This window comes from Populus alba, chromosome 2 (assembly GCF_005239225.2).
Source record: "Populus alba chromosome 2, ASM523922v2, whole genome shotgun sequence".
Lineage (NCBI taxonomy): Eukaryota > Viridiplantae > Streptophyta > Magnoliopsida > Malpighiales > Salicaceae > Populus > Populus alba.
In genome coordinates, this window is record NC_133285.1 from 4,235,213 (window position 1) to 4,251,206 (window position 15,994).

A 15,994-nucleotide genomic window follows, 5' to 3' on the forward strand; every position below is an offset into this window, starting at 1 on the left:
ATTTAATTAAAAAACATGTAAAAATTATTACACAAAAATTACATTTCAAATTTAATTTTTTAATAGACCCCACAACATTAAACACGGTCTGGTTTATTATCAAATATCATATTACATTTGTTTCATCACAAACACAAAAAGTAATGGAAAATAAACAGTCTTAGACCAGCCCATAATTATTAACTTAATTACTAATTAATCTATATGAATGAAATTAAAAAAATAATAATAATTAAAATAGAAAAAAAATTAAAGTACTGAAAAATGAAACATAATAACAACCCATAATATTTTTCCTCGCATTCTACGTACCACGGGTTTTAGATTTGTTTGTAATTATAATTTGATTTAAATTTAATGATGTAAGAACACGTGGGCAGAACCTCGTGTCATAAAAATTCTGGAAGAAGAACAAGAAAAAGGAAAGGCTAATTCCAAAGCCAATAGGAAGCTTCGCAGCTGGGTCCCCCTCATTTCACGTGTGAAAAAGCTAGCGTAGCGCGCAACCGGAGGTTAACTCCAATTGGTCCTTTCCCTCATTTGTCAGCACACGGTAACCTTAATTAAATAATAATTCTTCCAAGCGAATCTCCTAATATCATTATTTGAGTCGAAAAAACAGAAAGATAATAATAATTGCAATACCAGACATCAGAATCTCACTCTCTCTCCCCTCCTTCTTTGTTACCCGAAAACGGTTCAGCAAAAGCCCGCCCGCAACATCCGGCGATATTTCCCGATCCAGGTGAAAAAATTATATGAACACAGCCAAAGTCTTTCTTTCTTCTTTTTCTCTTCTCTTTATATAATAATACACAGCAGCCTGTATTTTTTTTTCCGTTTCTCTACTTCTTCACTCAGCACATCCCTCACTGTTTTTCCGGCTTTTACTCGCGAAAAGAACAAAACTTCTGTCGCTCTGAACTTTTTTTCTGTGTTAAAAGTGTGATACTCTTGCGCTCTGCGCTTGGAGCGATTAAGGATGTTTTTGTTTTTATATTTTTTAAAAACAAGTAATATTATTTACGGACAACAAATGCAAGGAGCAGCAGCAAAATTAAGATTACTCTGTTTTTTTTTTTTGGGTTGGATGAACAAGAAAATCTCCTTCACTTGTCTTGAGTGTGTGATCAACATCTTTGCGGATTTGCAGTTTGCATAATGTTTTTTTTTTTTTTATTTGTTGTGTCTTAGGCAGGAGAGGTTTAATTTTGCCGCTGGGATAAAATGATTGCCATGGCGATGAAATCTTACCAAAGTCATGCTGAGCTGCTGGTGAAGGAATATTTACTAGCTGACCCTTTGATTCCGTACACTTCTATTATAGGTGGCATTTGTGCTTGCAAGATGGTATGTTTTTCTTTATCATACAAAAAAAAAATTGCTCTTTTTTGCTTCAGTTTTTGGATCATATTTCTGTTGGCTCCTTGTCAGGTATATGATCTTACCAACTTGTTCAGTGCTGTTTACTTTAAGAGCTATTCCAGCCTCACGAAATCGCAACGTATTGAATGGAACAACCGGTGATTGAATCTTTTCGATTAATGTTAATGTTCTTATTGCGTTTTGTTTTGAATTTTAATAACTTTGTTTCGACTATCAATGCAGCGCTATATCCACTTTTCATGCCGTTTTCATTGCAACGATGGCACTATACTTTGTATTTTGCTCTGATCTTTTCTCTGATCAATTTCCCGGTGGCCTCGTTACATTTCAGAGCTCTGCACTGTCTACATTTGCATTGGGGGTAAGGACGATCCAGATTGCTTTTGTTTATCCTTGGCATTAAGTATATTTGCACGTTTAAGCTGTAAACTGCATTGAATTTAGGAGATGTTGGTGTTGATTTAGTTGTGCAATGGGAGTCAGAAATCAACCTGCAATTTCCTTCTCACACATTAGGGTCAAAATCTTCTTTGCTGTTGACCTAATAGTTCATCTCTGTTAGTCGCAAGTGAAAATAACAGACGAATGTCTTGTGGGAAGCCACAGATAGATGGAAAAGCCTGGTGTCGTTTTCTTACAATCCCAATGACCTGTTGATGTCTTGAAGGTGTTATTATAGAATTTGTGTTTATGGCATTGCGCTTGAGTGATAGGAAAGATATGATCTACGGAAAATTGGCAATTAGTACAAGGAAACACTGGAAGGCAAAATTCCTTGAGCAGAGTTTGTTTGGAAATTGTTCTGCGGGTCCTGTTTGATGTTGTGAAATGAAAAAACTTATGGTCATATTGGCAGCCTTTTTTGAAAGATAAAAACACTCTTTTCTATCTCAAATCCTAGTTTGACACACACAGTTCTCCAGAATACCCAGTTCTACTTTGGAAAAGTTTGCCAGCTCCTGCACTTGTATATTGAAGCCGTACTTATCAATAGGAAAATATTCGGTCCCTTATAGCTAGTCAACTTTTGAATGGAGAACAAATAAAATGTTCTGTGTTATTGGTTACCGCACACCTTTACATTTTTGATCATCCGTTAACTTTCAGGGCTTTTTGGTGTATATCACAAGTTATCACTTCATGGAGTGCCCTTGTCGAAGATTTTCTATATTCTCTTACTTGATTTCGAATTCTGTTAACATGGATTTTACTGTGTAAGAATTAAGATTACGTCTTCAAGGATTTCTCCAACTTCTTTGATCTGCATGGTAGTACACATACATGGAAGTGGGGGGATACTTCTAAAACACATTAAACTACTTTCTTATACCTACATACATCGTTGATGGAGGAATTTCATTGCTTGCAAGTGCCTCTTGATTGCCATTCCTGTGGCTTTATGCAGAAATTATCTGCCATATGTGGGCGGGGCATCTTTTACCCAAGAGATTAGTCTAGCCAAAAGTCATTAGATTTGATGCTTTCTGTTTGCCTAGTAATATCATTTTCTGCTGTGCTATGCGTCCTTCATCTCAATCTTTGTTATGATATTGACAGGTTTCTGTTGGTTATTTCATTTCTGACCTTGGGATGATTATATGGGTTTATCCTTCTCTTGGTGGGATGGAATATGTAAGTACAGACTCTTTTGTGCAAAGATTAATTAAGCCCAATACTTTATGTTTTCCCCTGTCCTCAATTTTGGTATATTTGTTTCTTTGCAAGCACAACCTATTTGATGAGACCTGTCAGCTTGGAGGTTTTCATTAAATTTGGAATTAATCATGGATACGATGATAACATCATTATGTCAGGTGATTCATCACTTTCTTTCCATGATTTCTGTGGCATATTCTATGTTGACTGGGGAGGGGCAACTTTATGCCTACATGGTTCTTATCTCTGAGACAACTACTCCTGGAGTCAATTTGAGATGGTAATTTTCTATTTTAATTCAATGGCCAAGCATTGTGATCAACTGTGATGCTCAGCTTGGTTTTGTGAAGGTATCTTGACATAGCTGGAATGAAGAGGTCTAAAGCATATCTCGTAAATGGGGTTGTGATATTCTTCGCTTGGTTTGTAAGTACATTGTGAATTGAAATAAACACCCGTTCTGCATTACTAATTTCAGACATGCTTATTAGCTATAATTATAACTATGTGCAGGTTGCTAGGATACTCTTGTTTATCTACTTGTTTTACCATGTCTCCCTGCACCAATATCAGGTAATAACTATACCTGCAAAACTTCTCCATTTCATGATTCTGACTGTGATGCAAATTTGGGAAGCATGACTGATAACAATTTAAAAGATAACTAGTCGAGTTTAATTTTGACTATAAGATCGAAACTCAAAAGATTGATCACAAGGGACTAGTGAATCTTAGTTGAGTTGAGAGGAATGCAATCTGTTTGCATCATGTTGCAAGCAACCTCGTTTCCATCAGAACTTAGAAGAGGTTTTTTGTGCCGTATGAAATGGGAAGGAGACTGATTGTTTTGCTGTCAGATCTAAAGAAGTGCTTCATCTTGCCATATCCCAAACAGCTTAGGAACAACGTTATAAAGCCTCGTTGAAAAGAAGACCACAAAAGAGAAAGAATGACTGCATTTTACTTGTATAGTAATTTCTCACAGATAGACATGAGCAACAAGCTTAAGATGAATGTTTGATGATTTGTGTTGTGATTTCAAACTTGATGGCTGCATTTTCTCTTATCTCTCAATGAATCAATGCTTCCTTGATGACTAAGATTTGCTCGTTAATCGCCATTCTTGTTCCCTCCCCACAGGTCAAACAAATGCACGCCTCTGGACAACTCTTGGCACTAGTGGTGCCAGTAGTGCTATCTGTCATGAACTTGATGTGGTTCTGGAAGATTTTCAAGGGGATGAAAAAGACATTAGCGAAGCGGCACTGAATAACATATCTAACTGGAGCTGTACATACAAGCAGGCAATGTATACCTCAACTCATGCCACTGATCGGGTGTGTTTATTTTGTGCCTTCTCTCCCCCTCTATCAATGTCAACATCCACGATAGGAAGCCTTGTAAAAAAGGAACGTGTTTTCTTTCTGTTTACCGATGGATGTAGATCCAATTCTCGAGGAGAAATTGGATACAGGTCTACACTGACAAGTAGGAAAATCGAAGGTGTGTTTGTACAGAAACGATGAGACATGCTACGGCATGCAAATGCGTGCATATGTAACTTGATTTACTCTGTCAATACAAATACTTAATGGATCAGAGTAGCCTGAAAGTCGAGGTAACATAGGAAGGGGCAGGTGAATTATGAAATGAGATACGCAAGCGAGCAATTCATTACAAGTCAATTGAATTACATTTTTTTTGTCTTGTTCATACAATAATGCAGGTTTGGCCCGGCATCTCCTTCCATTGATTCTTGATCACCTGCTGATTCCGCCTGAAACCTCTGTCTCCTCGGAATCAAGGGTCAAGCTAGCCAGTGCTTCGACTGGGCAAGATGTTATCTTCGGAGGGGCAAGGGCTATCTTTAGGCAAATAGAGAAAAGAGTATTGAAATCAGGTGTCCGGCGGGGGAATTTACTTTTCCAAACTGTGAAGGTCGCTACGTGTTCTGGAATTGTCATACATCACTGGTCTATAAATTAACATGTCCTCGGTGCCCGTGCTGGTCGCGATATCTGGTTATTTTCTCAAGCAAAAAATAATGTTTATTTATCGGAAACATGTTAAAAAGAAAAAAATATATCTAACTAAATTCAGATAAACCGAATACTCGATTACATTCATTAACATCAGGTAATCTAATAATTTAATTTAAAAAGTAGTTAATGGCAGTCAGATAAAAAAAAATACTTGATAATAATTAATTACAAGAGAAGTTAATAACCCGATACTCCATTACTCCACCGTGAACATTATTACTCCATCATGGAGGAAGAAAAAAACTCATTGGAAACATCATTATTCCACCGTGATCATTACTCACCACCAGAAAAATTTGTAAAGATGGTTCAAAATCCACTATAAAAAACCGCACCATAACACCAAAAGAAGCCTCACAGCTGCTAAAGCAACAATTCAGAAAGTAAATCGAACAAAACATCATGAAATGAGTATATCATGCTAATTTTCAATCAATTATTTTTATTTGATTGAAGGATAAAAATTATCTTAAAAGAATAAATTTAATAAATAAAAAGATTTAAGATAATCCGATTGAATAAATAAAAAAATCAATTTACAAAATTTATCAAAGAAAAAAAAAATAATTAAAAAAATAAGAATAAAATTTGATAGGAAAGAAAATGTATGATGAAATTGTACAAAAAATTCAATTCTACAAGTTATCTCAAATTAGATATATAGCAATTAAAAAAATAAAGATCGAATTTGAAAAATAAAAAAATTAAAAATAAATTATTTTAAATAAAATAAAATAAAAATGATAGAATAAATAGAAAGGAAAGAAAAATTAAACGGTTGATTAGAAAAATTGGAGTTCCAGTGAGTGTACATGCCACCCAAATTTAGAGATAAATAGGACATCACCCCGGAATCACATTTTTTCCATTAGAATCAGTTGTACACGTCTTTCAAAAACGGTGGAATGGTTAACGTGTCAACTATTAAAAAAATTATTTATTAAAATACTCAATTGTCCTTAATCAAATCCAATAATAAAAAAAAAAATTATTGAAATAATAAAAATACCTTCAAACCCAAGATATGAGAATTTGAACTTTAAATGTAATTAGATATTTTTACTGGAATTTTGAAGGGGAAAAAAAAAAAAAACTTCCCTCATTGCTAGTTAAAGGTTTTTCTAAAAATTATAAGGCTAAATTAAATTATTTTATTGTGCACTTGGATATGAAATTAAAAACTTTTAAAGGTATTCAAATTATTTTATCAAAATCAATGTTCATTCCCGGTCAATACTTAAAATGCCCAAATGCTTCTAATGCAAAGATAATTTACATTCAAGGATTTGCCTATAAAGTGTTTTTTTTTTTTTTCTTTCTTGAAGGGCAAGGTAGTCAAAACTTTTTTCCCCATAGATCCTTGCCATCGTGTTTACAGTGTGTTTATATATATATATATATAAAAGTTTGATTACGGTTTTGTTTGCAACAAAGAATTTTTCTTTGGATTAAGAATAAAAAATAATAAATTTACATTGATGAAGTCATCAACTACCTCATCAAGCACCCCGTGATGAAAGCATTCGATTCTTCAAGAACCATATGGTTTTCCTAGTCAGCATCCTTTTTATTAATACATCTAAACAAATATTTAATTAGATACATCATCTTTTTCATCATCATCATCATCTCCATAGCTGTTGTTGCAGCTCATTTTGAACTTTAGGCGTATAATAAAAACATTTGTAGAGTTCATTAAAACCTAATTTAAATCGAACAGTCAGATCGATTGCAAAAATTTATGCATTGAGTTTCTACTCTAGGTAATATATAAAAGAATATTTAATTAGTTTGTGTACTCTCCCTCTTTCCTCTTTCTTGTTAACCAAACTCTATCTCCCTCTCCTATTGCAATTCCCTTTCTTGCCTTCTTTCTTTGATTGAACCACTTTTCTATATTACATGCTTCAAAATAAAAGATTAAACCCTAATTTCCATACTTCTATCTAATAATGGCTCAAGCAAAGAACATCAACAGCAATTCCTTTAACCTCAAACTAAAAGTACAGGAGGAATTAATAGGAGAGCATGGAGAGGAAACTCAAACTAAAAGACAAGTCAAGCAATCGACGAAATAAACAAATGACAACTGCATATTTACTTAGCTTGAAAATGAAGAGCCTTCTTTCACAAACGTTCAGTCCCTGAGCTAACACTCGATCGCTTATTTTGTCACTGACATAAATAAAATTCACGATATTAATTTCTATACTATTCAGTCACTTTGAGCTACTTATATATATATATGAACTACTTCTACCAAAAAGATGGGGTACGTAACATGTTCAGATGGTTAGGTCTAAATTTATGTGATTACTCTCAAACTGGAGATCCTGTATGTTTATGCAATTATTTGTTGAAGTGTATTCACGATGATCTTGATCGTTAAGTAATGGCCATAACTCTCTTTCTTCGGTGGTACAGCTCGCCATTGATGGGATGAAAGACAGTGAGAGCTCACAAGTTTCAGCTGGTAACTTACTGCCAACAAAGCTTGTGCCTGAATCCTGCAAAGATTACGCCAATTCTGTAATTAATCGATAATGTAATGCCATAGGAACCATATCGCTGGGATTGAACAGCCATTTTAACATGCATGGGGTTGTATTAACTAGTCCATGTTCACTTGGAAAACCTCATCAATATCAGAAAAGAAAAGGAAAACCTTAATTATACATGGGTACTGTTGAATAATTGATACATAAATTAATTATTATTTGATGTATACGTGTTTGTACCTGTTGCTCTGGGTCACCACCTTCTTCCTGTGCTTGTAGGATTCCATTGCTTTCAATATCAGAAAACATATCAAATTTTGAATCAGACCTCTCACCTTGTAGTACCCTTCAATACACAAACAGCACGAGAGGAGGTGTTTTTAAGCATAAATAATACCGCGAAGTTTAATTGTTTAAAGTTCTATTTGCTTCTCATTTGCCAACGCCTCAAGATAGGTTATAACACTAACAAATTGAATAATAAGTAAATGCTACGGTGACATTTTAAGTAATTGTCTTCGTTATTCACGTATAAAAGCATTTCTTTATTATTTAGATATTGAAATTACCATGCAAACTTTAGAGCCAACTTAGAAAACAACTGCAGAGACGTTTGCTTCTCTTTTTGAATCACCGTAAAAGAGGGTTGTTCATATTAGCTTACTGGGTTATTAAGCTTATACATGATTGTTCATAAAAAAAGGTTGTAAATTAAGGGTTTTCATAAGCTAGGGAAACTTGAAGAAGAATTTAATTCATAAAGAGAAAAGGTGAAGAAGAAGAAGAAGAAGAAGCAGAAGAACGTGACATTAGCCAATAATGACCTGATTAAATGTGGCTAACGAAAGTATAGATGATAATTAAGGCTTTATGAGTGAAATAACTTTGCTCAAATTTTTAATTTTTTTTTTTTTTTCGCAATCGAGAAGAGAAGACAATAAAGCATGTTTACCTCTGAGAGGAGAAACTTGAGGAGATTCCCATGCCATCAAGTAGTTTTCTTTCTGCTTGCAGAATATGCTTCTTCATGGGTATTATGACATTGTAGTTTCTGCGACCCTTCATGCTTCTGTACATCTGTCAAAACCAGATTTCAATAATCTTGAAGATAGAGGGAAAAGCTAATATATTCTCCTCGTCATGTATGTTTACCTTTTCCCCTGGTCCCTTATGCCTTTACATAGTTAAGATTATCCATACAAAAAGAACAAAGATACATTACAAAATGTGGCAAATGAACTAGGCCGGCATAAATCTTAGATTCCTCTCAATGTACATGCATCAGAAAATAATGGGTCTTTGATTTTTCTTTTTCTTTTTCTATCCTTCTTATAGCAGCAAAATTCGGTGCCAAAGCAGACCATATGTGGATGTTATTACACGTAACATTAGAGATTTGTGCACGTATGTGACCTGGTTTTTAAATTGAATACCTCCTTTAGCTTAATTTACAGCGTGTCCAATCTCCAAAATGAGCTATTTTTGTATAGATATCATACTTGAGATGAGGAGATATCATCATATAGCATTAGTATTTTGTTAATTAACTACCAAACAACACTAATAATTTGTTTTGAATAGAGTGAAGGGCCACTATTTTTAACCATAGCTTAGAACGAAGACAAGCTCCTTCAGGTTTAGGTTTGCCTATAATGATAGCACAAGGAGCATTCTTGTACTTCTTCCACTTAGCATACATATTGTCTTGCTGTTTAATGATCTGCTCATATATATAGTTTTTCTTTTCTTTAGCTGATCTGAGAGACATACCTGAAGATGGCTTTTGATATGAGAAATCCTCAGTTCTTTCACGCTCATCGTCTGTAGAATTTGCTTAGGCGTTGCTTCTGAGCATAATCATCAACATCATATATACAAATCAGTACTGGAGAAGAGTACAGATCGATCTTAACCATGTATGCACGACCGATCCAGCAAGATTTTGTTTTCTTAGGGCATGCAGATTTAGGGCACCAAAAAACAAAAGGGATGGCCATAAATATATATATATATATATATATATATATATATATATATATATATATAATTTGTTTGGAATCATAAAGGAAAAAAGAATCCTTTGATCTTCCTTAGTAGCTTTAATTAAGCACTCTATACACAGTTTTCATTTTAAGAAAATTAATCAAAGCAGTGTCTTCTTCATGGCTTTGATTAAGAAGCCTTAAATCAGACGACCGGCGGAAACAACTTACTGTATTTTCCACCGAGGCGTTCAACGGCTTCAACAAAATGTTCATGGAGCACAGGAGTCCATCGGAGGCGTGGATGTTCAGATTTGTTGTACTGCCTTGCTCCATTTGTCTGGGAAGACGTTGTCATGGCTAGCTAGCTATTGCTTCTCTACCTGCAGGTCCAGAATGTTTTCTTGAGATGCCTACACTAATAATATATATGAACGCCCATCTGCCTGCAATCATACAAAATAAGAAAGAAACTTGTGATCGTCAGTCTAAGACCAAAGACTCTCTTTTTTTAAACATTTAATCAGGTTCCTGTTCAAACTTGTTCTCTTTTTATTTAGTGGTAATGAACTCTTAATTAAGTAATTAAATTGAGAATAAACCCACAACACATAACTAAGAAAAAACAAAAACAATAGCCCACCCACCATCTATCCTTTGCCTTCAGAGTTCAAAGCTTAATAACATGATTATTGTTTCGATTAATTTTTTAGAAGATCGAAACGGCCGTCTAACCTTCCATGAATATACATTGTCTTTGACCTATAATTATTAGAGTAGACTGTTCACCTTATAATTAGGATGCAGAATTTCTTTGGAGTCACCATCCATGAGTTTTTCGAAAGAATCTATTGAATAAGTCAACAGCAATTAAAGAGTCATCCCCCCAAATGATTTGCGGAGGCCCAAGAACTTCATTTGCCCAACCCCAACTCTCTTTTGATATGATTAATTGATTATAATTAAGTTTATATATAAAAGTTGAAAATTAATCACCTACCAGTTGACTTAGATTTTTTGAATAAAAAATAAAACTCGCCTGTCAAATCTAATGTGGTATTAAAACATATTATAAGTACAGTGAGCTTTCTGACACCAATCTACTTGACAAAACTCAAGAAAATAGGTTGTAAATGAGGAGAGTGTTAGAAACAGTAAACTCACATGAAATAAATAAATAAATAATATAAGAATTTGAAAATGAATCACCCATCATATATAAGGCTTTGAACAAAATCCAGGCTTAAATATTAAATTTAATAAATAATAATGAAAAAACTAAAGTTTTTTTAAGAGAAATGCTTCATATATATATATAAGACAAAATATTAATTTATCAGAGAATTGTATATGCGTGATTTAATTAGTTCAATGATTATTTATTCTTATTTGTTTTATCAAAAGCGCATGTGGACGACGTGCATCTATGAGATTTTTCTTCTGTCATTTCACGGTGAGGACATGGCAGCTTCTGGGGAAAAGAAGAAGAGGAAGAAATTAACAAAAGCCATCGATATTGGCAAAGCAGATGGAGAGTTATGTCAAGGCCATGACCTTAACCTATCAACTTCATGGCTGTGAAAGACGGTGCCTACTTCTTGGACCCATCTGATTCGACTTGTGGCTGCCGTGTTCAGCGCCACCATTTTCAATACGCTAGAAAAGGAGAAGCTGGCTAGCAGCTTGGCTCCCCCCTGGAATTTCTTCTTCTTTGTATGTTATCATCACGAACACATCCTTATCATCAGCTCATGATTCACGAACACATCCTTGTCATCAGCTCATCAGCTTGGCTCCCCCCTAGAATAGCCATTGCCTGGAATTTCTGGCTCGTCATCATATGGTTGAAAACATTCCGCTTGTTTGATGGATGATCAATGTGGGCGGGTGCCTTCCCGTGCACGTAAACCACACAAAAGAAATGGATCCAAATTTGTATTCTATTGCTATAAATTATATATTTATGATCTGTGAGATTAATGCTTTCACTGTTATTTTGTCTAATACACTAAAGTGGTGTAATTAATTTTACCTTTCTTTGTGAAAGTGACAGAGGTAAATCTTTTTTCTTCAAGTAACTCGATAACTATGCTAAGTAATATAGATAAATATGTAGGCCCAGTTTACAAACACGGTTAAAACGGTATTTTATAAAGATTTAATCTTTTATACTTTTTTATAAAAATTATTTTAATATATTTTAAAAAAAATTAAACACGTACTTTAGTCACCAAAACTGATTCAAATACCGCAATTAGGAATCAAGTTGCTAATTCCCTTATTTTCTCAGTCAAAGGAAAAGCTGATTCACACACCGCAATGAGGTATCAAATTGCTAATTCTCTTTTTTTTTTTTTTTCCGTCAAAGGGAATCTTTCTCTGGTTTTTTTTTCCTTTAATATTATAATCTTACAAAAAGAATTATGATAAGAACACGTTATTGCTACAAATTAGTCAACTGTAAATTAAACACATTCTCTCTACGTATTTATATATATACATATGAAAGCTTTCTATATATTGCAATAATCTGAAACCACTAATTATTAGCATGCGATTTCTAATCTTCTGCCTTGTTGCTGCTTTGCGGCCAGAATTAATAAATACTGCTGAAGTGCAGGAGAAAATGTAATCGGAAAACAAGAAAAGGAAATCGGGGCACAGTACTGTAGTACTCACACTTATAAATTAGTTGATCATTAATGCACGATTATGGTTAATTAATGATAGTCTGTCTCTATTATTAATATATAAAATTAATGAACGCCAAGATCACTCGATATATAAAGTTTCTTAATCTTCATCTTCTTTCTCTCGTCCGATCTGATCGCAGGTTCATCTCGAGTTCTCAAACCTTTCGGACATTTGATACAGATCTTGTAGTATATATACATAATGACTCGACGTACGTAACGATGAAAGTTTACAGTTCTTTCCTGAATATATTGCTGAGAATTTTTGCCCCTCGAATTTATCCTTGAAAAGATGCCAACCTGATCAGGCGTGCAATTGGACAAATTTAGCTATGATAAATCTTTCGACAAAACACGTTACCATTCAATCAAAAGCTATCCCGAATTTCAAAAGCTTCGACTATGTAGCTAATGAAGAGTACTGCATGCCTTGTTTTATGTCATTACTCTTCTCTCCTCGGCTGTAGCCCACAGTCCACGCAGACTCACTCACCTCTACTCAACTTCATGCCTTGTTTGTATTTTGAAATTGAAGAGTGGAAGCTTTTGTTTTGAAATTGAAAATGTCCAATATTAAAGCGTTGATAATATTGACTTCTTCTCTCTCTCTCCCTCCCTCTCTCTCTCTCCCTCCCTCTCTCTCTCTCTCTCTCTCTCGTTCTAAGTTTGACGAATAGTTTACAATATTTCAAGATTCGTTTTCATGTCCATATCTAATAAATTGATGGCTATCTTTCCTTCTTTTAAAATTAAGATTGCTATTGATTTCTGTGTATTCTGTTGCCTTTTCATGCGTCTAAATATCCTTGAATATATAATTAATTAGCATCTCATGATTCTTGTGAAGATTCTATTGATTGATCATTTGCTTGGGAGCTTTTTTCCGATAAAAGCAGTTTTGATATTGAAGAATCAGAGAGTAATTCTTATAGCTAGTGTTTTCTTGATCTGATATCTTGAGAAATCCTTGAAGAAAAGGACTATCTTGATTTTTGTGTTTGTACTGATCGAAAATCATGTCATTATATGTTTTCGATGGCTCTTGATGACAATTTCACTGGATTTGAATATCTTGCTGACGAGGATCATCCTAATTTTGTAAAGGAGGTACGAGGTGTTTCTTGCAGACTTGCCTAAACTGATTAATTAATCGTTTCAGGAGGAGCAGGTAAGTTGGAATTGATCAATACTGCATCTCTCCCTCTCTCTCTCTCTCTCTCTCCAATGTCTTACTTTTCAACAGCTGGTTATGACGTTGATCTTGGTGATTCGCGTTTAAGGTATGTTGATGATAGAGTATGTTTAGTGATAGCGGTTATTTTGTAAATAATTTTTTCTGTAAAAATAAATTTTAATAATTTTTTTTTTTTAAAAAAAAAAATTATTTTTAACATTAGCATATATAAACAATCAAAAACATACAAACTATATTAAATTTTAATAATAAAAAAAATTGAATTTTTTAAGAACACGGTTTCAACCGCGTTCCCAAACAATGTTATAGTCAAGCACTATATATTGAGTAAAATTAAGAGCAGGTTTCCGGGTAATTTGTAGATCTGGTCAGGTCATATAATATATTTTGTAGGTAAGGTTTGGGTATAGTTATTCAGATGTAGGTGTAGATGATATTAAAATCTTGTAGATATTTATTATTATTTGGGTAAGATAATTCTGGTAGCTTCTATTTAATTGTTTATACTGTATTTTACTGTATATGCATGTCATGAATGAAAAATGAAGGTATAAAGTTGAAACTTTACAAGTTATGATTTAAAAAAAATAATAATAACATAGACATAAGACTCGTTCGATTAAATACGCAATCATAACAAAAATGTCAAAAAGGGTAGTTAAAAAAGAAATCAATTACACTGGCATTAATTTCTTATTTTATTCTTACCAACAACATCTGCATCCATAACAAGTAACCAAATTCTCGTACACACAAATATATTTTTTTATACATATTGCTATGTGATTTGTGAGCTTAACATCTCAATCCCATTGATTGTCAAAGTGGGTTTGGTGTAGAAAAACTTGTCACCATCATGGATGAAGATCGCCATTGTTATTGATCACTAGGTAAAAATCAAGAGTGCATGATTGGTAGAACTAGAGGGCCGGGGATCGTTTTCCTCGTAAGCTAATGATAGGTATTATCTTGTAGCACGACATATCGGAAACATGGAGTGCACAAGTTCGGCGAGGTGATAGCCGAGAAATAAGACCAAGAGCATGTTCAAGAAAGGGACGAGTTCTAGCTAGCTTCATTGGGCAACCCTTTTATTTAAGTGAAGGTTGCACGCTCTACTTTTCAAAGAGCAATGGATCTAAATTCCTCGACACTCAACAAAAGGAAACAGAGAGAGGAAATATAGAACCCAAGTGCTTTGACATCTTTTGGAGCCGTTTGTCTTTTCGGATCCTTCAAAGTTAATGGCTGAAAGCAACTAGTTTTGGCTTCAAAACAAGGACCTAGAGGCTGAAGCTAGTAAAGCCCAACATTAATGGTCTTCGTTGAATTAAACAAGTCCTTGCACAAATTTCGTTGAATTCTTTTGGATGCAGGCTTGTCAACGTTGGAAGCAAAATCAAGAAAAAGAGATGTATCATGAGGAGATATCATGAAGTCGAGTTTTAATTAATGTCAAATTGGAGACGTAGACACTGTTTGGCCGCGAAATCAAAGAATTACATACTGTTTTTCCCTCCCTATTAGCGAGCATATATGAGAAATTAAAGTTCAAACGGATTGTAACCTAAAATTTGCATGCTCCCATGGTATTTGCCCCCTCGGAAGAAACAAGGGGAAAAATCGGGGTCCAAGTCAAAATATGCCGTGGAGGAGATGCTACAGAAGGGCCTTGCCATGGTTTGCACCCCCGTCTGGATCCGAACTCCGATCGAATTGCGTCAACGTTCCGAGTTAAAACAGAGCCCAGTTAACTGGAGACTGAAAATTAGTCCAAGAATTTGGAGTGAATTATCACGAAGCCTGTTCAAACTGGGTGCAGACAATTGGACTATATATAACAGGCATTACATCCATTAAAGCATGGGCAAGCAAGAAGAAGCCCAATTCAGTCTCAAAAAATAGAGGAATGCCATTCTGCCTCGGTGTGGATAAAAGCCCACAAAGGCTTAAGAAAGAATGGAGTATATCCTTTTCAGTTTATTTTAGAAGTCTCCGCCGTATTTAATCACATTTAACTATATGTTATATTCTTAATTTGTTATCAAACATATAATAATATTTTTTTTGTTATCATAATGTATCGTCCATGCTAATAGAAATCCTGTTTTAGTAACCTTATACATGGATTGTGTTATTGACATGAACAGGAGCAGTTGGGTAGAGATTCCGCGATTTGGAGGGAAATTTTGATTTTTTCATTTCTTTTTCTTTCTCTTGTCTTATATATATATATATATATATGAAGCTGGGTATGTTGCAATGATTTTAGTGGGTTATGACTTAAATTAAAGAATGATTGGGATTGTGATAGTGGTTAAAGTTTAAAGTGTATTTTGTTTAGAAATGTATCAAAATGATATATTTTTTATTTTAAAAAAAATTATTTTTAATATCAGCATATTAAAACGATCTAAAAACAATAAAAAAAAAAATATTAATTTTAAGAAAAATAAAATTAATGTTTTAAAAAATATGGGTTGAACTGTTTTTTCAATCCAACCCTAAATATATTTTTTTTATGATTTAGCTGGTTAGAAAA

At 34.0% G+C, this 15,994-nt stretch overlaps 2 protein-coding genes across 5 annotated transcripts; one reads left to right on the forward strand and one right to left on the reverse strand.

The window, feature by feature from the left end:
- The first annotated feature begins 593 nt into the window (after positions 1-593).
- Positions 594-4,641, forward strand: LOC118049235 (uncharacterized). The gene is made up of 9 exons (XM_035059178.2): positions 594-745; positions 1,195-1,350; positions 1,435-1,523; positions 1,609-1,747; positions 2,944-3,018; positions 3,201-3,322; positions 3,393-3,468; positions 3,556-3,615; positions 4,183-4,641. The coding sequence occupies exons 2-9, from the start codon at positions 1,228-1,230 to the stop codon at positions 4,309-4,311; spliced, it is 813 nt and encodes a 270-aa protein (XP_034915069.1). The 5' UTR covers positions 594-745; positions 1,195-1,227; the 3' UTR covers positions 4,312-4,641.
- Positions 4,642-7,150: 2,509 nt separating this feature from the next.
- LOC118049236 (uncharacterized) lies at positions 7,151-10,325 on the reverse strand. 4 transcript variants are annotated; one of them, XM_035059180.2, is made up of 6 exons: positions 10,212-10,325; positions 9,796-10,010; positions 9,353-9,429; positions 8,535-8,659; positions 7,823-7,928; positions 7,151-7,591 (listed from the first exon to the last, which is right to left on the reverse strand). In XM_035059180.2, the coding sequence occupies exons 2-6, from the start codon at positions 9,920-9,922 to the stop codon at positions 7,370-7,372; spliced, it is 657 nt and encodes a 218-aa protein (XP_034915071.1). In that variant the 5' UTR covers positions 9,923-10,010; positions 10,212-10,325; the 3' UTR covers positions 7,151-7,369. The 4 variants fall into 4 exon arrangements, with proteins under 4 accessions (XP_034915071.1, XP_073263586.1, XP_034915073.1 ...); XM_073407485.1 differs by having other exon boundaries at positions 9,796-10,006; positions 10,208-10,319; XM_035059182.2 differs by lacking the exon at positions 10,212-10,325 and having other exon boundaries at positions 7,151-7,259; positions 7,366-7,591; positions 9,796-10,130.
- Positions 10,326-15,994: the final 5,669 nt, after the last annotated feature.

Bases quoted from the DNA above. Each gene is read 5' to 3' on its own strand.
- LOC118049235 (XM_035059178.2), top strand. From the start codon at position 1,228: ATGATTGCCATGGCGATGAAATCTTACCAAAGTCATGCTGAGCTGCTG. The intron at 3,019-3,200 runs GTAAGTACAGAC...TCATTATGTCAG, and splicing joins CTCTTGGTGGGATGGAATAT to GTGATTCATCACTTTCTTTC. The intron at 3,616-4,182 runs GTAATAACTATA...CCCTCCCCACAG, and splicing joins TCTCCCTGCACCAATATCAG to GTCAAACAAATGCACGCCTC.
- LOC118049236 (XM_035059180.2), bottom strand. From the start codon at position 9,922: ATGACAACGTCTTCCCAGACAAATGGAGCAAGGCAGTACAACAAATCT. The intron at 8,660-9,352 runs GTATGTCTCTCA...TGGTTTTGACAG, and splicing joins ATATCAAAAGCCATCTTCAG to ATGTACAGAAGCATGAAGGG. The intron at 7,592-7,822 runs GTACAAACACGT...TAATCTTTGCAG, and splicing joins GTGGTGACCCAGAGCAACAG to GATTCAGGCACAAGCTTTGT.